General features: G+C 36.9%; 1 protein-coding gene across 1 annotated transcript in view; it reads left to right on the plus strand.

Annotated features, from left to right (window-relative positions):
* PTK7 (protein tyrosine kinase 7 (inactive)) overlaps positions 1-24,588 on the plus strand; it is an 86,668-nt gene that overhangs the window by 41,202 nt on the left and 20,878 nt on the right. The window contains exons 2-12 of the mRNA XM_026683841.2: positions 11,493-11,786; positions 14,131-14,233; positions 15,209-15,399; positions 16,039-16,189; positions 16,592-16,722; positions 16,961-17,230; positions 17,587-17,720; positions 19,425-19,560; positions 20,124-20,243; positions 22,817-22,966; positions 23,810-23,960. Of these exons, the coding sequence (XP_026539626.2) occupies positions 11,493-11,786; positions 14,131-14,233; positions 15,209-15,399; positions 16,039-16,189; positions 16,592-16,722; positions 16,961-17,230; positions 17,587-17,720; positions 19,425-19,560; positions 20,124-20,243; positions 22,817-22,966; positions 23,810-23,960 (1,831 nt within the window). The remainder of the gene's footprint in view (positions 1-11,492; positions 11,787-14,130; positions 14,234-15,208; positions 15,400-16,038; positions 16,190-16,591; positions 16,723-16,960; positions 17,231-17,586; positions 17,721-19,424; positions 19,561-20,123; positions 20,244-22,816; positions 22,967-23,809; positions 23,961-24,588) is intronic.

Consider the following 24,588-nt stretch of genomic DNA (forward strand, 5'->3'; position numbering starts at 1 on the left):
GTCTAGAGGTTTCTTTTTTCAAAAAAAGGTTAACAATTGAGGGATGCTACAGCCATTTGCTCTAGCATCTTGTTTTTCTCTGCATAAAAGAACCTCCTCTGTAATTCATAGGCAAATTCTAGCTGTGATTAAAACTGTTGATTTTATATTAGAGAGAAATTCATGTTATCATTTAGAAAGTATTTAAGATGAGAAGTTCTGTTCATTTTTCTGCAATAGATAAGTACTCAGATGAAATTGCATAGAAAGCAGGAATCATAAAGATAGCTTGGTGTGGCTAGGTGAATTTTTCTGATGAACACAGGAAATGTAATCTCAAGGCTAAAGGGGTTTTTAATGTGGGTGCCAAAATCAGATTCCCTGCCATATAGATAGCCAGAAACTTTATGTCTGAGTAAAACACCTGGATGCAGGCATGCCTGCCTTATAACTGAACATGTATAAAAGTCAGAAATGTTAAGCAATAGACATGAGATTGTTGAACATTCCTGGAGTTGTTTTTGTATGCTGTGGACTAGAATGCTATCTCCAGCAGGATGAAGCAAAACAATAGAAAAAGACCTTGGTGGTCCATTGAGTCTTGCCTCTGAGTCTTTTTAATTTAATTTATTTTTTTATTTTTTATTTTTTGAATGATGGATTACTGATGACTGATCTCTGTTGGAAATCGGTTCCAAGCTTCCACTACTCTTTCTATGAAGTAATACTTTCTAAGGACCCTCCAGAAAGAACTAATGAGCAGATAGGCTGGTGGAGAAGGCTGTACATTTTAGAGGACAGAACAGACATCAGTGAGAATCTAAAATGTTCAGTTTGGAATTGTCTGAATAGGACTGTATGTATTCATAGCTTGTCCCAAAGTTGCTTTTCCAAGAGGCAACTAGACTTTGTTTTTCTTTGTTGAGGTTTTGTTTCTCATCCAAAAAGCTTCTTCAGTTTTCTTCAGAACTGAAAAAGCTTCTTGGATAAGAAGCAAAGTCTTCAAGGAAAAACAAAATCCAGTTGCCTTTTGAAAAAGCATATTTGGGACAGTCATGACCTGGATGACTGAAAATCTCCATAGATGCATTTAGCTTCTTAAGCCAAGCCCACTTTGTCTGTTTGAAATACATAACAATTATTTACCTAAAAGAACCATAGGAATAAGTACTCAAATTTAGAGGAGAATAATGTGTTTCTGGAAATTTGCTGCCACTCTTTCCCACCCAATAACTGTGTGATTTCAGACATTGTCTTCTTCAAACAGGTTTTCTTTGTATTTTCTACTTATTCTGATGGCCAACATACATTTCTAAATACAAATACATCCAACAAAACTTACTATCTGAAAGTACTAATGATTCCAAATAGCAGAGAAACGTTCCTAGGCTGGTAAGACTAATGAACATGATTATTTTCATGATTGTTCAGGAGGACTTTTCTCCAGATTGGCTGACACCGTTGATTTTGGCTTTCCAAAGATCCCTCAACACCTGATTGTACCAACAAGCTAGGGACCGCAGGGAACTGCTGAACTAGTGAAGTGGCTGTGTTATTACCAGTATTAGCACTTCTTTGCCCATTATTTGTTTCTTCACTGTATTTTTATAGTTTTTAATTGATTTTTAATTGTAATTGTTATTTATTAATTATTGCTTTTTAGCTTTATTACATGCCACCCAGTCACTTGATTTGTGAGACGAGTGGCTGTATATGTCACGATCCATGTTCAGGACACTGGATTTGCCTATTTCCTCTCTTAGCTATTTTACGAAGTTGCTTTCTGATTGTTAAAAATTTTCTTAAGGGTAAGTTTCATCAAACCGGGAGAGTTTCCTTCTGCCCTGAATGAAAAAAGTTTTATATAAGAAAAACAAATGATTGTGGATTTCCAATTATTCAAGATATGGAATCTCTGTCAATGTAACTGTATCCTGTTTCAGCTGTCAGTTGGATATTCTGTAAAATATATTCTAAAAAAGTAAATTTAAATATATAAACCAAGTAAAATAAAAAGAGACAACACATTATAATATCAGTGTTAAAGTTAATGGCAAAATGCTGTTTTAAAGCATGACAATGCAAAAAAAAAGTATTTGCCAATAGCCAAAATGAGTAAATATAGAAAAGGCCAGGGCAAAAGACAAGGAGATTTTCAAATTAATGAACATTTGGAAAGTCTGAGGTAATTTGTGTAGACTAATGAATGTGTATAATTAGTGTACATTAGTCTTACTAGCCTTGAACTGTATATCCATACACAATGTATAGATAGTGACTGATGTTGTTACCTAGTTTGGGTAATGAAACGTCTGCAAGAAAATAACCTCAAAGAGCATCAAGGACCCCTCATTTCAACCCTGAGCTACAAATTTATTAATTGAACATAAAGGCAAAATTCCAGTTATAGTACATTTCCCAAATCTGCATGTATGCCTACATTGCTTTTCCCAGAAAACACTGGAGAATTGTCACTTCTAAATATTATGACATATGTAACATTAATTGTAGTGATTTGAGTATCTTTCATTGTTCTGCCTGGTTTGTTTTAAGAGGCGGTAGAATCTTAATACAAGTGTGCATTGTTAAAAACACTGTAGCAGTGTGCTTAATTTTCTTGGAACTTCAAACCCAGTGTTAAAATCTAGTACTTCTCAATATGTACTGAGGCTATGCAACACTTTGAGTTTAAAGACAAAAAGTGTTTCAGGGTATATTGGAGTATTTGTTTAGCATTTTCTACAACTCATAGTTGAGTTATGATAACTGTCTTTTAGTACTTGAAAGTTTGCCATAGACAAAAGGAGGTTTACTGGTTCTCCAAAGCACCAGAGAACAGGCAAGAAGGTGATGGAAACTTGTTAAAGAAAGCCAACTTAGAAGTAAGGAGAAATTTTCTGACATTGAGTACAATTGATCAACAGACAGCTTGTTTCCTGGAGTTGTGGATGCTCCATTATTGAAGTTTCAAAAAATAGACTGGTCATCCATTTGACTGGGATGGTATATGGCTGTGATGGTGAACCTAGGGTGCCACAGGTAGCACCCAGAGCCATTTGTGTTGGCACACGAGCTCCAGGCAAACTTACCTCACTGTGCATGTGCGCGCCTCACAGCTGATTTTTGGCCGGTTTGAGGCCTTTTTCGGCCTCCCAAAAGCTTGAGGAAGGCTTCTGCAGGCTTCTACAAGCTTTGTAGGCTGAAACCTAGCCCTGTTTCATCACTTCTGGTACTTTCAGAAAAACAGGAAGTGACAAAACGGGGCTAGATTTCGGCCTACAAAGCTTGTAGAAGCATGCAGAAGCCTTCCTCAAGCCTTTGGGAGGCCGAAAAAAGCCTCAAAGCAGCTGAAAATCAGCTGTGAGGTGCAGTGCAGGTAAGGGGGCGATGGTGGGTGGGTGGGATTGTGCGTGCATGCGTAAGGGACGTGGGGGGCGCGCATTGCCTTCTGGTGCTGGCACACAAGTGCGTGCGTGCAAATGCGTGCACAATTTTGGGCACAGGAGCCCAAAAAGGTTAGCCAGCACTGGTATATGGTCTCTTGCCTTGAGCAGGGAGTTGAACTAATAAACCGCTGAGGTCCCTTCTGGCCCTAATGATACTGTGTTTTCTGTGGGGAAAGATATATTTGGTTTAAAGAGTTGCAGGCAGATGCTATGTGTCCCCACACAGTTGAAATACTTTTTTTACCTTTGAATTTGAAGTGTTGCATAGCTCTAATACATTTTAAAGCATGTTTTGCAAATTATATCAAAGAAAACAGAAAGTGAGCCTGTGCCCCAAAGGGGCCATGTTTTATTTCAGAAATAGATTGAAATGGAGAAACAAAAATTGGAGGTTTGCATACTTTCTTGCTTATGTAAGCAGAATAAGCAGAACAGGTAAGGTCCTGTTGAACTAAACTGGGTATAATTTATGGTAAACAGGAAATAAATATTTGTAAATGTTTTTCTTGCTTCCAAAAGCAGAGAAAAAATATGTTCAGATAAAACTTGAGTAATAATCTTTCTGCATGGCCCTTTTTGCTGTTTCATCCTCTACCCACCTTGGCTCCAGGCAATACCCTGAAATAATTTACAAAGCTACTTTGCAAAGTCTGGAAACCACTTTATTGCCTAAAGAGATTTATAGGGATTTAGTGTATATTGTGCATATCCTAGTTCATTAAACCAGAATATGATCATCTGAATATAATCCATTATCTTGGAGTATCCTTTTGGTTACAGTATAATATGTTTCTTGACTATCTAGTTTGTTTTCTTCCAAAATACCATGGGATTTTAATTTTTTTTCATATAGACTAGTGATTTTCTACTTTAAAACAAACTCTTCCCTTATTACCAAATCTAGCAAGGAAATGTTCTTGCATAAAAATCAGATTATGAAGATAATCTTTGGAACTGTAGAGGCTTGCTGTTGCTTGAAGTGGAAAGTGTCCCAGCATCTTTTCTGCAGTCTTGGAATACTGCTCAGTTACCTCTGGTTTTTTTTGTTACGAAATCTCTAAGAAACTTTTGAGGGATTCTGATGTTCTCTGGACATAATTTTAGTGGAGTATTCCTATTGTAAGAAATATATCCTTTTATTTAGTCACTGCTGTTTCTCATAAGATTAAGTTAGATATTTGATTCCATTATGTTTTACTGGCCAGAAAAAGACATATGAGAACTTGTTTTTCTTTTGAAGTTCATAGTTTTGAACTTCATATTTTCAAATCTACTTTGTGATTTTATTTGATCTTAATTTAAACATATGTTTTATTTCCTTTTTTTGAGAATGAATATGTAAGTAAGACTTCCTTGATACTTTTCTTGGAGTGTAAAAACTGATCTCTGTTTTAAAATTTAAATCACTTGTTAATGGCATGTGATTCGAAAAGTCTAGAAAAAGAGCATTTATTTCAAAATTGGGACTTGCTCTTAAGAAACAATACTTTTATTAAAAGGAGCTGAAAAGATACGACTTGGAGCAAATACAGTTTCTTTGCTGGTTAAACAGTAGGCTCAGATAGATACATTTGTACATCTTGATAATGTGCAAAGTAACATTTATTGCAGTGCCATTGGTCAGTTATTGCCCATTATTTTTAATTTTTTTATTAAATTAGATGGCAAACATTTTGCTGCATTAAAATTAGTATTGAAATTGATATGCTGTACTGCTGATTTCACATGTGTATCTTAATATAGGAACATGTGTTTCCCTTTGCTGCTTAGCCTTGAGATACTTAAACATTCTTTGTTGTTCAGGCAGCAGCTGTTATGAATTGATGGATAAACAGGGCGTCATTGTAAGTCATTATTATGGCAGAAGAACAGTTGATGATGGAAACTGCCTCTGGCATTCTTCTGCAACCACTAAAAGAAAATAAGATGTGTAGGTTGGCAAAAATTAAATATAAGAAATATTGAATGTCCAGGATTTTGAGTTTTTGATAGGTGATTTAAATACATTATATATTATTATATACGTTGTGATTACTTGATTATGAAGGCTATATCAGCATTGCCAATTATTCAGTACAATGATAACTTGGTATTCAACTGCTTTGAAATTCATCAAATTTAGTACTCAATGCATTTTGACATGAAAATTTTGTCCCAGTACTCATTGTTTGTTTGGTAGTCAGTGCACAAGTTAGAACTTGTCAACATCAGGTATCTTGTGACTCACTACATTATTCCTTATGGGAAATATTTTTTCGGTATTCATTGTTTTTAGTACCTGGTCCTGGAACCAATTAACAATGAGTACCAAGATCCCACTATATTTGAAGGCTATAAGCTGACCAGGGCAAAAATGATAGCTTATTCTCCTCTCTCCATTCCTCCCTTTTCACCAAAATATCTAATTATAAACAGTACTCATACATTTCTGCTGTATCACAGGCCAATACTTTCATTCTCCAAAATAGGTTTAAATCAGCTGTGCAATTATCTTCAGCCCTACTGTTCCAAAAGTGCTTTTTCCAAAAGGCAATTGGACTTTCTTGGTGTTTTCTTTGAAAACGTCTTGCTTCTTATCCAAGAATCTGCTTCAGTTTAGTTCTTCAGAACTGAATAAGCTTCTTGGATGAGAAGCAAAATGTTTTCAAAGAAAACACCAAGAAAGTCCTGTTGCCTTTTGGAAAAAGCACCTTTGAGATAACCATGACATTGGGGGTCTATGACAATTCACCATGGCCAACTCACCATGGCTAACTCGCCACAGCCAACTTGCCATGGCCAAGTCACTGCAGCACAATTTGCCATGGCCATCTTACCACAGGACAACTTGTTGCGGGACAAGAGTTACACTAATAACAAAGAAATGGTGGAATAGAATCATTAAAGAAAAGATGCAAAAGGAGGGATAGAATGAAATGTGAATGGCAAAAATTTATTTTTTAAAAAATAATTAAACAGAATTGTAAAAGTATCCCGCAGTGAGTAGTCCTGCGGCGAATTGGTCCTGATGAGTTGGCTGCAACAAGTTGGCTGTGGCAAGGTGTCCTATTCCCATGACATGAATGATTCAGAATCTCTCAATTCTCTATAGACATTCATCCTTATTGATACTAAAATGCTAGGAGCTGGCAAAGAATATTGTAGTCATTCAAAGTCATGATATCAGTAGTTGGAGGTAGTCTATGAACTCCATAAACCCCATTAATAAATACAGAGTTAGCAAGTGTTTCCTTTAGCTAGTGAATAGGAGATTGTAAAAATCACCATGCTGTCAGTGCCTTACTGTCTGTATTATTGCAACTATTGGAGTATAAAAGTATGTTGCCCTGGCTTCATATAAAAAGGGGGGAAATAAATTGCCAGCCTCCCTCCCCTATATTCTCAGTATGTATTGAATGTATTTAGCTGTCTTATACAGAATCTGAGATTTAGGAATGAATTAAAAGACTGTCAAGACAGTTTTCTTCCTTTATCTACCTTGTTTAAAGCTATAATAATGGCAAGACATCTTAGTTTTGCAATCAGATGTTTTTCCCAGTGGTAGAAAAGAGGGCTGCAGGCTTTAGTGAATAGTTTTTGTATAAAGTAAAGAGGGCAATGCTTTGCTGGAGCCCAAAGGAAAAGGGTTGGCATTTAAATGGCAGGCAGAGTGGGGCAAGGGTACAACAAATGCTCCAGGATCACAAATTGTGAAAGAAAGGTTTTGCCATTTGAGTTGTATCACACTTGAACCAGAAGAAAATGTGGTTCAGCTTCCCAAAGTGAGCCACTTTATGAGAATACAAAACTTTATTTATTTTATTTTGTCAAGCGGTTATAAGATAACAGGTATAAGTATAAACATAGTGATGAATACATGAAATGGATACATATAAGAAAAATAAAAAGAAACAATAGGACAGGGACAGTAGACACGTTGGTTGGAATGAAGTTTTGATATAGGAGAGGCACTATTTGAAAATGTTATATGGTTTTCATCTGATTGATACACTGATCTATCTGTGTATTGGGGAGAAAGAGGTTCATAAACATTAAATGTATATATCCATTTCTGAAACAAAGAAATCAGACAGCTGCAACTTAGAAGACTGATTGCTTGGCAGTATCCAGAATTAAAATGGAGGAGGAAAAGAGTTAATTGCTGATCTTCACCAGCTGTTATGAAGATCTGCATACTCAGCATTTGTGTCTCCAATGGAATACTTTAAATTGCTTTCACACACTTCCCCTCTTCTCTGTGTTTAGAATTTCAGAGCCTTTAGTATTCACAGATGAGCTTGCTAACAACAAACAGAACCATTTACTGCAACAAGCCATGGAACTTTAGCAGTAGAGCATGAATCCTAGACGTTGTATTTTTGTCTTTTAAAATGACTGATTTACATACATTCCTCTTAGCATCTGTCTCCTATCTGACTGATCTTCAAATTCCAAGCTGCTTTGACCCTGTTCCACATGAGCTCTCACTCCTGGGGACTAAATTAGATGAAAAGCTACAACTGTTGAATTGCCCATTGTTTCCCTTTCTACAGCCAATGTGTAATCTGAGGAGTATAAAAAGTCAATTATTTGTGGATCCTGGCTCACGAGTACTAGTAGTGAAATATCCTAAGCAGGAAGCTAGTCCATTCTAGCTAGATGCACCTGAAACAATTCCCACATGGAGATGAGTAAGCATGGGGCTTCATGATCCTGTTGATCTCTTTGTCAGCAGCCTGACCAAGAAATTGCACCTAGGATGCTTATTGAGGTGCAACTTATGCAGGCTCTCTTTCCTGCCGTTCACTGTGATTGATTTTTTTCTGACTCTCTTCTAGCTACACTCACTGATTGATACAAGCAGAAACATACCTGAATCTATTTTGTTGATGTCAGGGGAGTACTAATGCAATTAAGAAATTTTAATTGGTTCACTGACATGATTTAAGACAGTTTATTGCTGAGTTATTTGGTAGTTTAAACATGGATAATTATTCACTTTTCAGATCAGGAAGAAATCTGTTGCATAAGAATAGATTTGATTTTTATTTATAATTCTAATAAAGTTGGCCTTCTGCAAGATGTTGAAATGTAGTTCTTCCATCAAGCCTTGGACATTTCTTCCTCAGGATATTTCTTCCTCCCTTCTCTAGGGAGGTTGGAGGGGAAGGAATTACAAGAGAGTAAGCAGGCACACAATGGGGAATCATTGGGATGTTTGCATAATGCACTCAGGGCTACCAGCACCACTGTATTACTTTCAATGTGTATTCCCTATTGTGTGCCTGTTTACTCTCTTGTAATCCCTTCAATTTCTCTGCTTAGCAAGGAAAAAAGTAAAGCAAGGCAGGTACTGGAAAATAATGTGCTGACTGTAATGGGGATTATGTGACAGAGATACTATGAAAGTTGTAAATGAGGGTATCATAAATTCTCATCACCTTCAACTGGGTGAAATGATGCTTCATAGGGCAACTATTTATTTGTTCAGCTCTGTTGTAACTTTGAATGGTCACTAAACAAGGCAGTCAATGAGCAAGGATTATCTATACTGTATGATTGTGTTTAGAGCCCTGTGGTTATACATCTTCCTTGCTGTTTATTTACTGCCTTGTTTTACCTTTTGAAAGCTTTATTTCTGTTAATCCTGGAGTTAAAATCATTCTTCTGCTGCATCATACAAACAAGAGGGGACTCGCTTAATTTTTTCAACAAGCAAAATACAAGTCAGAGTTGCCATTGTTCGGCTTTCCAGATTTTTCAATGATGGCTGTTCTTTTGCTTAAACATCTTTAAATGATTCAAGCCTATGTAAGTGTTTCAGAGTGCAACAAATACATCCCCCTAATTTCTAACTTTTAAATCTCGTATCTGTTGTGCATTCTGATTTTGTTATTAGCATATGCAAAGAAACTTGGCCAAAATATCTCCCCAAACATAATTTTTTTTCTGTCTTGTGCACAGTGAAGTACTAAAGCATGTTTTTTTGTAAAATAAATAGCACTGTAATGAATACACACTATATTGATCACATCAAACAGCTTCAAACTTGCTTTTTCCAGATGAGCATCCCAGTAAGCATTCATTTTGTATATGTAGTGGAACATAAACATATTTGATTTATATATAAGCATTGTGTGCATGTGTGTATACATATATGTATATGTCCATGGAGGTAAGTACTAAATTAAAATTAGAAATATACATTTGTCAAACCTGCTACATTAGATTCCAACTTATTTAGGATATCAGATTTCTTTTACTTATTTTCTGGAACACTCTGCTATTGAGTAAAAACAAGTCTATCTCTTCCCTTTCGCAAACTTCTTGCAAAGGGGAGGAAATACAATTGTCCTTTGCTGTGTGGGATTATCCGAATAAGCCCTTGAAGTCTCTTTGTATATGTCAGATGTGAGTAATGGAGATACTAGTCTGTAAATGTTTAATCTACCAAGCATAAGAAAATGATCAACAACTTCAGCTCTGGTGCCTTAGCCTTATAAACCTAGCTGTGTAAAGGAGCCAACTGCTGAGTATGGCATTTGTGTACAATTAGTACCCTGGTGACCATAAGCATTTTACTTATTGTATGTTGTTAAGGTAATACACTTAAAATAAAATTATTTTTATACATCAAATTGTTCCATTTTAAATATACTGGTACAAGTTCGAATGGAATTTATAAATGTCATGTTATACCAATATATCATACATCTACTAGGAAGTTAATGTGCATACCCTGTATTGCAGAAAATTATCCTTGTAGCATGCTTCTAGAGTCTAGACTGTTGTCAGGTTTGGGAGTTGATTATTGGGTGTAAGGTGAGTTTGAGTGTATTGTGTTCTCCTTTCTGAATAGACAATTCTAATCAGTGAGGGATCAAGGACCCAACTTCTGCCCCTTTTTGTTTAATATCTATATGAGACTGCTGGGTGGTTCACTGGTTCATAATTCAGTCTTATCAATATGCAAATCATACCAAGTTGTACCTATAGACCCCAGGCTGGCTAACTGATGCCATCAGTGCCCTGGACTAGTGCCTAGAGCTGTGCGGGCCTTGGATCGGAAAGAACAGACTTCGATTCAATCTTGCCAAGCTTGAGCCGCTATGGGTTTTTAGGCCCCTTACATCTGATGTTGTAGATGGGATTGTACTTCCCAATCTGGAGATCCTTCAGACTCAAAGAGCAGTGGCAGCTATGGCCAAGAGCACATTTGTACATCTTCATTTGGAGTTCTAGTTGTAACCATTCCCTGGATCAGGTAGCCTTCCAGACAATCGCTCTTGTTCTAGTCATCTCATTGTTGGATTGTAACAATATGCTGCATGTGGATCTGTCCTTGAAGATCACTCAGAAACTACTGCTGGTCCATAGTAGTAGTGTAGGCTGCACTAATAGTAGTGCAGGCAATGTTGGATAGTGTTGGTACTTAGATCTGGCCCACAGAGACACCTTGGAAATAGCAATGGTTGGATTTCTTGCTTTCTAGCTAGTCTTTAGATCTTTGGCTCTGCTTTTAAGCACAGCTGAACCTCCCTTAGGACTGAAGGTTCTATTATTCAGTACAGACTCACGGCAAGCAAATTTGAGAGACTGAGCTAGCCGATGGCAGATAGATAGATCACTGAATGATTCTGTGATTCTATGAGCAACTCAATCTGCCTGCTTTGCCTGATTTTGGGTAAAAGTTGCTCTTTTTTTATAAAAAATTCAATATTTATATAAATATTTATAATATTTACATACAAACCATGCCCAGCCAGTCACATGACCATCAAGCCACACCCACAAATTAGGCCACACCCACAGAACCAGTTAGTGGTCCCTGGAATCTAAAATTATGAGTTTGGTGGTCCCTGAGGTCCAAAAGGTTGGCGACCCCTGGGGTAGGGTGTTTTTAGAATTCTGATTGATTGGCTAATATGTGCTTTATTCAGATATTTGTTTTTATTTGTGTTTATTTTAAGTGTAAGCCTCCCAGAGTTGTTCTGAAACCAAGCAGCTTCTAAAGAAATAAATAAAGTATTGTGTTAAGTTGGTTATTTAGTTAATCAGATGGTAATATTTATCTTTTGCTCTTTTTAGCCGTAGGGGCGCAAGCAAAGATATCTTTCACTAAAGAGCCATATTCTCAGGATGCGTTGCATGGTCGTGGTGCCATTTTGCGCTGTGAAGTGAAAGACCCCACAGACATTGAATTTGAATGGTTACAGAATGGGGAATCTATTCAGGACACTGAACGGCGTTTCAAGGAAGGGAGCAATCTTCAGTTTGCATCTATCGATCGTCAGCAAGATGGCGGGAACTTCCAATGTGTTGCCAGGAATTTAGTTACTGGAGAAGAAGCTCGGACAACAAATGCATCTTTCAACATAAAATGTGAGCATTATCTTTGTTATTAACTTATTTTGATGTTTCATACACCTGTCAAAATGGAGAGAAACAAATGTGTTCTTTAAATAAGCCAACTTGACTTCTGCAGCAAATGCACTCATGCACCAGGAAGCATTGGTTAATCATAACTCTCTAGTATCTGCATATGAAAAATACTGGTTTGGATGGGCTTCAGAATCCTTTTGTGGTAAAACTTGAAAGGAGCATTGTTCATGAAGAATATAGTCTATTTACCATTTCATAGTCAATGTCTTTTCAGTAATAGGCAGTTAATGAAGACAGTGCTAGTAATAAAGTACAAATATAAGGTTTGATACATGTCAGATGTTACTAAACTATATGCTTAAATTAAAAGGGCACCATTTACATAACTGTAATTAATATGTAATTTTAAAAAAATCAAAAGGATGGAACCCATAAAGTAAAAGCAGAAAATGCATGAAAATATATAAAATATTTATGGACAGAACAACTCAAAGAAAAGTATTGTTTATTTTATTTATTATATTTTTATCTAATAAAAGTAACTCAAGGTGGCGAGCATACATAATACCCCTTCTTCCTTTTATTTCCCCCCACAATATCAACACTCTGAGGTGGGCTGGCCTGAGAGAGAGTGACTGGCCTGAAGTCATGCAGCCAGCTTTCATGCCTAAGAACTTGTCTCTGGGTTTCTAGGCCGTACCTTAACCACCACACCAAACTGGCTCAGATCTGTTTTCTTGTACTAACTTTAAAATTGCATTTAACTGCTTACACTACTACTATGGGCCAGCAGTAGTTTCTGAGTGATCTTCAAGGACAGATCAACATACAGTTCTAATGTTGACTAATAATAATGTAATATATGTGTAAGAAGAAGGGATTTCCCATTTTTTTTTACCTGGAATTCTGGCACTGTAACTACTTGCAAACCAATACACAAATATTCTGAATGTTATGATACATATTCAGATATGTGCCTTAAATTAGTTTGGAGCTGGAGTTCTTTCATGTATATTACAGATATACTTAAGGCTTATTCATAATAGTCATTATTATATTAATAAATTAAATTCAAAAATATATTTAACTTATAGCTAGAGAAAGAAAAATTGGAGAAACTGTTGTTCGTCCTCAAGACAGCAAAAGCTGTTATAAAATAATATGTCTTCTGTTTTGGTCTGATCCAGAATTTTCTCAGAAGATGCATATTAAAGTAACCTTGTGGAGGATGTAAACATCTTAATTTAATCAGAGTCTGGATGCTGCCTGACAGCTTTTAGCTACTGAAAGAATGTGTGCTATAGATAAAATATATAAATGTCATGATGTCCAACTGCAGATCTTTCTCAATGGCAGGCAGTAATTTTAGAATACTGTTGCATCTTTTAGATTTTAAAATAATGTTGTGTATGGCTTTATTTTCAGTAACGCAGAGTATCTGAAAACCAAGCTCCTAACTTGGGCTGAGTCAGCTCTTTGAGTCAGATCAGTGTTACATTTACTGTTAATTCCATTCTTTCTTTAGGGTGAGCTAAGCTAAAAAAGAATCATGGGAGATTTTCAAAGATCCAGACATAAGCAAATGAGTCAGTTCTGCATCTTAGCTGTCAGTTGGGTTTAGCACTCAAGCTGTAAATCCTCCTACCTGGTATAGTTAACATTTGTCTTTCTCTACTCTTTTTTCTCCAGTGCCTTTATTCTTTATTCCTCAAAATTGTAAGGAATATGGTAACCCATTTAATAGTTAGCTGTGTTTTTGAAATGTCATCCCATTGACTATATATTAACTTTCACCCGATAGCTCTTATTTCATATTGTGACAGGAGAAAGTCAGCCTTGGGGATGTTCTAGGACTCAGATGATTATCCCCCCAAAAGAGCAACTACAACAACTGCCAAATACATTGATCAATATTGGTATTGCCAACAGATCCTAAAGCTCATTTCATCTCTCACTATGCTAGGGAAATACATATTGTTTTTGTTTAGCATATGGTTAATTTCTCTTCTGTTATCATCATAGTTTTCTGTTTGCAAATGCTAAATAGGAAAGATTGCATTTTATCTGATTCCTTCTCTGTAAGGATTTCTTTAACAGTTACATAAATACTTTTTTATAGTACCATGTAAAGTTATAGACAGGCAGTAATGTTACCATTTATGTAAGCAAGAGCAATACAAGTTACAGCAAAACAAATAATTCACTTGATTTTGCTTTTACAGTGCCAGGCATGTGCAGTCACGCCAGGGTGAAAACAATTTTGTACTTCTATAATGACTGATGATTTCCAAACACAAAAGGGCTGTGGTCTCAAACTGACTAATTTTCACTGTATTTTTGAAAGGGATTGAAACAGGAAAAGTTGTCTTGAAGAATCCTGTCAGAGTGGAGGATATACAAAGTTCTTCTCCAGTAACGTTGCATTGTCATATTGATGGGCACCCACGGTGAGTCCCTACTTTGAAGGATTCGTGCTTATTTTGGGTAACTTTTCCTCCTCCATTCATTAGTATAGCTTATATCTTCAATAAAATCTTAGCTGAATTTGAGTTGTTTATGCTCTGGTCACCTCCCACATCTGCAACACACTTGACGGGGCTACCCTTGAAGAGTATTTGGAAGCTAACGACACTGCTGGTGGTGCTAGTCTACTTCCTGGTCCAATTCAAGGTGTTATCACCTTTAAAACCCATTTTGGCATGGTCCAGGTATCTGAGGAACAGTTTTGCCCCAGTGGGATTGGCCCCTCTCATTCACTCCAGCAGAAGAGGGCTACATTGGGTTATATCTGCCAAAGAACTTTGGCTGGTGGGATCCAGCAGAAGATCCTTTTCTGCTGTAACCCCCCTCCTTCCCAAATATTCCCCTGTCAGAAGTGAGGTTGGCCTCCACCCATCTGGTCTTCAGGAAGAGCCTTAAAACCTGACTGTGCGGACTGGCCTGGTGCCCCAGTAGCAATGCTCTGTGCTACAGGTGGCCGAAGAGAAGATCCCCATCCCCATGTCACCTATCTTCTTGGCTTTTAATCTTTAATATTTCATCATTTTAATTTTTTGTATTTTTATCTTGTTAGCATTTTGCGGCAACAGTGAAATGGGCTGCATATAAATTTCATTAATTAAATAATTACATGCTTTGAAGAGTTGATTAGCGCAATCCTGAACATGAAAAAAGGAGGCAGTAGCCCCTCTGATACCTGAATGCCCTTTGCTAATGAGAAGATGACACAGGTTGGGAATGCACAAGGTTATTGTTTAACGCAATGTTTGCTAAAAGTTTTGTTCTACATCTATTAATTTTCATTAAGATACCCACATCCACATCATAGATTTTGGTACAAAGAGGTGGTGTATTTATTAGTTGTTTGCTAAGTAATTGCTCTTTTCAGGATGCTGAGCTTTTTAATTGTCTGTGTTTCATAGCCCAACAAGTCAGTGGTTCCGAGATGGTACCCAAATTTCAGACGATCGTACAATTTACTCAGTAAACAATAAGGAGCGGACATTGACCTTTAAGAGTGCCAGCCCAGATGATAATGGCATTTATTACTGTTGTGCTCGGAATGCTGTGGGCACTGTATGCAGCAGAAACAACTTCACCCTCAGTATTATAGGTAATTGGCATTTGTGTTCTTACAAATGTCTAAACTTAAGAAAGTCTCAAGTGTTTTTGTGTTATATATGCTTCATGTTGTTAACCTGTAGATTCAAGCGGGTTCTGCCTTGTTTTATTTGGGACCATTTCCTTCAGTTTAGTCTCTCTCCTATCACTTCTCAGTCCTTTTTTGGCTATAAGAAAGGCTGGAATTCCAACTTATACAGCCAAATTTTCTCATTTTAAATGTATTGGTCAACTGGCTGGTTTAGAAAGCTTGATGCCATGAAACTAACCAATTTCTTTCTGGATGAATCATGTAGTTAAAACTGCAATTGAAAGAACCCAGCTCTTGTAATTCTGTAGCCTCTATGGTTGGGAATTTCCTTCCCAATGGCTGCTACTATCAGGAAAGCCTTATTGTGTATTAAAGCTGTATGGACAGTGGCATAGCATAAATCTGTTCTTGTTGCATGGTAAGGGCATGCTCGGGGGAGATTAAGAGTGGCTTGGTTTTTTGTTGGCTCTGAGGTGGGAGGGGAACATGGCAAAGCAGGCATGTAAATGTGATTTTCTTTCCATTGGAAGAAAAATGTTGATTTGAAAGAGAGAAGCCAGATGATGAATTGATTGATTCTACTCCTTTCCCCTGTCATAGATGAAAGTTTCCCTCACCCAGTGATTGTTCCTGAGAACCAAATTGTCAATAAAAATGAGGAGGCTATGTTCCATTGCAAGTTCCAGGCTGTGCCGCCACCCACCCAAGAATGGCTATTTGAGGATGACTCCCCAATTCAAAATCGGAGCAGGCAAGTAGCTCATTTAAAAATGGAAGACTGTGGGGAAAGAAGGTAACATGGCAGCTATATTTTCTTGAAATAAAAATGAATTGCTATTATTTTTTGGCATCTGTCATGCTTCTTTTTGTTACTATGGGCAAGGCTTTTAGGATTGGCTCAACAGTGGTGCTTTCAATCACATATTTGGCAGAAAGATGAATCTGCTGGTGGCCAGAATGGTTTCTAGTTTTTAAAAATTACCCAGCATTGCTTATTTATCGCTTTATCACCAATCAGTTATCTATATCAGTAAATACTTTGATGAAGGTTGTCAGAATAGTGAATAGAGCTACTTTATGGAGGCATCTGTCAATGCTTTAAGTCTTTTTATTGTATCAGCTCAGTACATGTTTTCTCCCTTTTCTTTCAAAGGACCATCATATTTTCCAATGGTTCTTTACTAGTAACTCAGGTGAAACCACGCAGTGTTGGAGTCTATAAATGTGTTGGCCGTGGACAGAAAGGAAAACCTGTAATCCTGGAGGCAACCCTACAATTAGCAGGTATGGGCTTGTATCTCTGAGCGATTTTGTGGAGTTTGGTAAGTTTTGGGCTGAAAGTTCTTAGTTTTACCATATTTTCAGGATGGAAAGAGCTGGCTACCAAGGAATTTGGGTATCATAGAAATGATAAATTGTTGGATATTGTCATATTCAGACATGTAATTAAGGCTTATCCTGTTGTCCAAATCACCTATCAACATTGCTGGATTCTAAAATGTACATTCTGTTTTTTCCCCAGAAATTGGAGATTTTTCTCAAGTACTTGACCCCAAAATTGTCATAGCCAATAAAGAGCAACGTGTAACCTGTGTGGCTCCTCGTGGAATCCCTGAACCCCATATCTGGTGGGAGAGAAACAATGTTCGTATCCCCACTACTGGGAGAGTTCACCAAGCAGCAGGGGACCTTGTCTTCACCCCTATTGTAGAAAAGGATACTGGAATATATACTTGCCATGCAGTGAACAAGGCTGGAGAAAAAAAACAAAATCTTTCCATTACAGTAGCAAGTAAGCTTGGTTCCATTATGAATATGTTCGAGAGAACAGAAAGTGCAGTGAATTTTCAATATTCTTTGAGTTGGGAGGGTAGTTAAAGAGAATGAAAAATTCACTCTAAAACTTTTGAAGAGAACTTGGCAATCAGGAGGGACATGGTTCTCAAAGCTAAATGAACCTGATGCTGCAACTTGGATTTATGGTCTTCATCATTCTGTCAATTTGGCTTAGGACTTTCTTTCAAGAAAGAAATGAAAGCATTTGTTCAGCAGGCCAGTATTAGATGGCATGTGATGCATACCAGAATCTTCTGCTAGTGAGTCTTAATTCTGATTAGTAATCTTTCTTTTCCTGCTATCACTTTCCAGCAAAACCAGAATGGGTGGAAAAGCCCAAGGACAGTCAGCTAGAGGAGAGTAAACCAGGATACCTTCATTGTCTCAGTAAAGCCTCTCTCAAGCCCACCGTCAACTGGTTTCGTAACAGCATTCCTATTTCAGAGGTAAATTATTGAAGATCTTTTACTGTCTGGTGGAACAAGTTGTCTAGTTATTTTTCTGCTTAATCTTCACTCCTTTTTGTTACACTTTTAAGGCACCTCAGGTTTCCTCTCCTATTAACACAGTTCTCATAGAAGCTTCCATTATATTGAGAGTATGACTTTTCTGTCTATATTGTACTGTAAATTCTCTTGATTTAACATCATTTTTCTGTATTTGGCATTGAGCTATGCCTTTCTCTAAATCATAAGGAACCCTGGTGATGCAGTGGTTAGAATGCAGTATTGCAAGATAAAACTGCCACAGCGTGGAGTTCGATTCTGATGGGTTCGAGGTTGATTCAACCTTTTATTCTTTTGATGTTGGTAAAATGGAGGGGGGCAGATTTTTTTTTTGGGGGCGGGGGGCAATATGCTGACATTGTAAACTGCCCAGAAAGTGCTATAAAGCACTATGAATGGGGCGAGATATAAGTCTAAACACTATTGCTAAATCTAGCATTCTATTAATTTTCACACAGACCCATGTGAATGTGCCTCCTCCTGATCTTTCTCAATTGTAGTTTTCTCAAAATGCCCAGGGAAGATGTGTAGGCTGAGCTTTGCTTCAAGGAATGTTTTTGAAAGAGAGTTATAATAGTAGACAGGGCTTCTCTGAATATGTCTGTCTAGCTGTAGCTGTTCCTTGGAGCATGTTCCAATTCAAAGAGTCTGTTCTTCTGGTTGGCTGGTGCTTTTCCAAGACAGAAAGTTCTTCTGTTGCTGAAGTTGATGGAGAATAAATGATGAGAGTTGCACATGATTTTCTCTTCTGTTTTCGAATAAAAGCAATAGAGAATTCTGGGAAAATACAATTGATAGACACGAAACCTATCAGCACATGTGTGGATATATCTAGGACTGTATTTAGCTTAAGATACATTCATGTGTATCAAATATGTTGTTGTTTGGGATGGGGTAAATGTGTACCCACAGGAAAGCCAGTCCACACACACATTTCGTTGTCACCAATTGAAAAAAAGTCACTAGTGGTGTTGCCCCATTCAGTTTCTATTCTCTCTCACATACATGCATATTCATTTAAACAAGTGTGTGGTCCTGCAGTTAACAGTGGAATATGTCCTGTGGTTTTATAGATCAGATTCCACTGGCTTAATCCCATTATGCAATTAAAACCCTTTCATAAAACTATAACAAAAGGGAGATGAACTTAAGCATCTGACACAGTGCTTAAAAAGCAATCATTGCAAGTCTCCATTTTAATTATCTTCTTTTTCTGTGTATGAGATACATCTGAAAATGGAGTCTTATTCTTGCAGACAAGAACTGACTAGAACCTAATTGCAGAGAGGAAAGTGTGCTGGGTAGGAACCAGACACTTATGAAGGCACTTTTTAGCATTCTGTTTCAGGTCAAAAGGCTGTAGACTGGATTAATACTAGTCTGCCTATAAAGCAGAATTTCAAGTTTTCTGTGTTTCACTTTTTGTGTGCTAATATAAGGATTTGATATTTGAGAGTCTTTTAATTATTTAAATTTTGCATTCCCTATTGTGAGATGTGTGAAAGCTGCTTTAAATCAACAGCTACAGTCTCCTACCCACTAGGAACAACTTGAGCATATAGCATGTACCAAAAGCACTTTGTAGTTGTGTTGTTCTTGATGTAGAAGCTCAAAGTAGTCATGCTTTATGTCTTCACTGGGCAGGATTCCCGCTTTGAAATTGCTGAGAATGGGACACTACGTATTAACAGTGTGGAAGTGTATGATGGAACAATATTCAAGTGTGTAACCAGCACTCCAGCAGGAAGTATTGAAGAACAAGTCCGTGTACATGTTCTGGGTATGTGCTAAGTATAAGGCCTTTGCTTATTGCATTTGAGGTTATGTCTATGTGTATTTGTTAGTTCAACACCAAACCATATAACATGGAAACATTTGCAATATATAAGTATAAAATACAAAATATAAAAAGACAACAAAGGACCATAACAAAGCAACCAAAAGGGATCCTTCCTTAACTGGCCCCTTGTGGTTGAGGGAAAAGCCAGCTCTTCACAACTTTCCTAAAGACAATCAAGTGTTGGAGCCTGTCATATATTTCGGGGAGGGAAGAGATCGTTCCCAAGTACAAGGGCAACCACAGAAAAGGGAAACTTCCAAAGTCCAATAAGATGACAAGATTTAAAAGAAGATACCTGGAGCTTGGCTGTTATGTTTGGCTCTTATATTCCTAATGCTGCCTTGAAACTGAGAGTCTTTATAGACCTTGAAATTTCTCTTGGCCATACTCACATTTCTGTAATCCATGGAAAGAACACTTCCTTGCAGAAACTTTTTAGGAATGTATTCTTTAGGTGCTTTACTTGTCTCTTGAAGCCTCTGACAAATGCAATTTCATTTCAGAAAAGCTGAAGTTTACTCCTCCTCCTCAACCCCTGCAGTGTGTTGAATTTGATAAAGAAGTCACTATTTCCTGCTCAGCTACAGGGCGAGAAAAGCCTGCAATCCATTGGATTAAAACCGGTACAATCTAAACATTAAAAGTTATGGGTGGGGTTCCATGTTACACAATGTTTGCTTTTTGCAATAGATTTAATGACAAGAGGCACCTTTAACTTCTGCTTTGGAAAGAAGTCCAATTGAATTGCCTTTTAGATTTGCTTTTTTTTTTTTTTTTTGGTAAATTTTATTTGAGTTTTCACAAAGAGAAAAAAAAAATACAAATAAAACATCTTTTTTGAAAGTAGCGTAATCCCAGGTTACATTTCTTCATACAGACACAAATTCAGGTTCATGCTCATTTTTATATTCTATTCCATATCTTATTACTATTTTACATTTTCTGCATAGCTTCTCCCCTCTTTTAATTTTCTCAATTTTATTTTAATTATCTCAATTCAAATCATTGTATTTATATTTTTTGTCTGACTTGTTTCAATTATCTATTATCTTTTCTCATTAAACAAAATTTCTCCTGTAGTTACTGATTGGAGTATGACGCCTTTATATCTTTTCCCTAAAGTTGTAACGTTCAATATAATACATAACTTCCATTCGGATTCTGCTTGGTACATTCTTAAAATACACACTGTATTCTTAAAAAAAGAAAAAAATATAAATGTATATAATTAAAACAACATTCCATTCCAATTCAATTCTATCATTAATATTAATATTCATTAAAGTCTTAACATCTTTAACATTACTTTTCAATTAAATATCATACTTCTATGGGAACAATTATAAGCTTTCCATAGTTAATTTCCCCCCCTTCACTTATATTTTATAAAACATTAACTAATTAAAATGTTCCCGTTCCTTCCTAATTCAATTTTCTCATTTATTTTATTTCACTTATTTTATTCACAAACATTTCACTAAATTACACTAACTATTTTATCCCTCATTTTAATCATACGTTGTTTCCAATTTTCTAAAGTTATTTCTATTACTAATATAACAATACAATCTTATGTACCTTTACAGAATCCCTTTTTCAGTTAGATTTTCACCCATTATCTCTAAATAGGTCCTGTTTTTCTATATCTTGCTCCGGTCCTTTGTAACTTCTTTTCCTTTCCTTCTTCCCTCTCTTCTTCTCTCTCCCCTTTTTACCCCCTTGTCTCTCTACCTCTATTTCTCTCTTCTGTATTCCCCTTTTCTGTTGCTTTCCAGTATTATACTTATTTTTTGAATTATTTTTCTTTTCTTTGGTTGTTTTTTTAAGTCTTAAATTCTCCATTCTCTTCCCCCCCTTTCCTTTTTCTTCCCCACATAGAATTGCTTGTTCATTAAAGATGGCTTCTTCTTTGTCCCAGTCTTCTTGTTGCGCAGTCTTTTCTTGTTGTTTCTCATAGTTCCAAATCTCCATTTCTAAGAATTGAAAAATGAAGCCAAAAGAACCCTTCCCTTCTTGTGCATCTTCTTTGTACTTTTTAAGTTCCATTTTCAATTCATCCAGAAGTGGTGCCATTGTATAAATTTTTAAACAACCACCCGATTGATTTTAGTCATTCAAATATAATAACCAAGAATCCAAAGATCACCAAATAATCCAAATACATGCAAGCTGTTTCTTTTTTGCTCTTTTTTTTCACTTTCTCTTCCTGGGGTTACTATTTAGTTGCAAACTTTCAGTTAAAATGTATCTTTTAGAAGTCTTGTTGAAGTTTTACTGTAGATTCTTTTTAATTCCAGGCAGTCTCCTCCCTCTTCCAGATCCTGCCCTTATTCTTTTTCTCTCCCTTCCTGCTTATGAAAAAGAAAATTATTAATGTCCAGAAATCTTTATTATCCCTTTGGCATTTTGTTTTATTTTCAACTTAATTGCCTATTGATGTCAAAGCGGATTTTTCCGATTTCTTATTTAAGTCTCTTAGTTGTCAGTATAGGGAAGGAGAGAGAAGAAGAAAAAAGCCAAACCTTTCCCTTTTCACTTTCCTTCGCTGCTTCCGACTCTTCTTTGGGAGCGATGTTATTTTTTGTAAGTTTAAATTCCAGGGTACCTTAGTTGTTGCTTTTAAAATTTAACCCGGTCAGCCAAAACTTTCACTTCTTATCTTCCTCCTGCACATTCTTTTCCGGTCGAGTTCTCCTTTGTGGTGGCCATTTCTGACCACCGCTACAACCGCCTTCGGGAAAGGGAGTAATGGCCAGCTGACGAGGAGAGATGTGGCTCTCCTCAACCCTGCTGGCGGTCTCCCCCCTCTTCACCACCTCTACGGGGTGGCTTAGCCCCGAAACCAGCCTGCTCGGGGCGCTCCAGCGGGGAGCCCAGACAGAAACTGCGCACAATCGCGGATTTCTGTCTGTCGCCGAAGCCCGTCAAACCAGAAGTCCTTTTAGATTTGCTTTTTATCTTTTATTAATGTAGTTTTGAAATAAAATACTTTCCTACATCTATTCTATGAACTAAATAGCTTTCTGCAACCTGGCATTCCACTGTCTGGGAATTGGGGAAGTTGTAATCCAAACTGGGTGACTGACACTGGATTAAGCATAATGAATCTGTTCAAGTCATTGCTTTCTATTTAGTGCACTCTGCTTCTTATGATCCCGTTTTGAATTTATTTATTTATTGTTTTGCTCCTGGCCAGATGGGGGAAACTTGCCAGCCTGGGTCAGTAACAATTCTGGAAACCTGCACTTTCATAAAGTGACACGAAGTGATGCTGGAAACTATACATGTATTGCTTCCAATGGTCCACAAGGAGAGATCAGAGCAACAATTCAACTGACAGTGGCAGGTAAACTTTGGGTGATAGAACTCCATGTATCACTAACATGATTAGCAATATGAGTGACCTGTTTAATTCTCTACAATGGTCTTCAGTCCATTTATTTCTTTTCATATTACAGGTAGTCCTTGACTTACAACCATTTGTTTAGGGACCATTCAAAGTTATAATGGCACTGAAAAAAGTGACTTATGACGTTTTTCACACTTATGACAGTTGTAGCATCCTCATGATCACATAATCAAAATTCGGATGCTTGGCAAACTGGTTCATATATATGATAGTTGCAGTGTCCAGGAGTCATGTAATCACCTTTTGCGACCTTCTGATGAACAAATTCAATGGGGAAGCCAGATTCATTTAACAACCATGTTACTAACTTAACAACTGCAGTGATTCACTTAACAACTGTGACAAGAAAGGTCATAAAATGAGGCAAAAGTAACTTAACTGTCTCGCTCAGTAACATAAATTTTGGGCTCAACTGTGATCGTAAGTTGAGGACTACCTGTACCATAATGTATATGTGTGGTATATGCTCAATCTGTAAATGAAATGTTCCTATCTCTAAATGTGAAGAGAAGAGGCTTAAATGACTGTTAAGATATCTCAGGTAATAAAATACATGGGGAATATTTGGGATGAAGAGCATCTTTGTGAGCCTTGATGATAAAATGTGGGAAAATGGTTTTCTCTCCTGCTACCACTATCTGATAATATGGTGAGTGTAACAGTCTCTGCTAGCTTGATGTTTGGGCAAGGTGTTCTTCAAAGACAGCTGGTCTCTCCTCAACAGTACCAAGAAACACCAGAGTCTAGTGGTGTGTAAATAATTTCATTTTCTCCTTTTAGTGTTTATAAGCTTTAAACTGAGGCCAGATGACACAACCGTATATCCAGGACACACAGCCATGTTTCAGTGTCAAGCTGTGGGTGACCCATTGCCACAAATCCAGTGGAAAGGAAAGGATAAGATTCTGGATCATGATGAATTTTCACCCAGGTATGGCTCTTTTCCGCCTCCCCCCCCCTTTGGCTGATTAGCTTACTTAAAATGTTAAATGAATAAATAAATGTCTGAGAAAACGAGTGTGTAGCTATACACACATGCATTAATTCAGGAAACTATAAAGAGTTTAAAGTTATTTTTGGAGCCTGGCTCAATTTTCAGTGTTCTGAAGGTTACAGCATTTGCCTTTGCTCAGGAGAAGCTTCATATTTTTATTTCAAACACATGTTTTCAGAATATACTTGCAAATAGTTGGAGAGGCCTACAACAAGCATAGGCTGCAATTTAAACAGCTTCAAATACAAATTTGTTTTCAAACTTAGATCTGTAGCACTTTTTTTCTGATTTCCTTTGTATATTATTTCTGTCAGAAAATATATGGAAATATGGAGCAAATATGTGTATAGACTGCAGAGTAGAATATATGAGGAAAGGAAGGATTCCTATTATTAGAATCTCACAGTATCTCAGTCAGTATCGTGGATAACCATCAGAGAATGACCATTGTCAGCCATTAGGATTAGAAAAGCCATACTTTTAGGAAAAATGGGAGAGGTGGCTTGGAATATCTGAATTTTATATGGGGGTTATTGTAAAGTTTTGAAAAATAAGATTACAGTGC

Source organism: Notechis scutatus, chromosome 1 (assembly GCF_049901735.1).
Source record: "Notechis scutatus isolate UNSWTSFEM ecotype Mainland chromosome 1, rNotScu1.2, whole genome shotgun sequence".
Lineage (NCBI taxonomy): Eukaryota > Metazoa > Chordata > Lepidosauria > Squamata > Elapidae > Notechis > Notechis scutatus.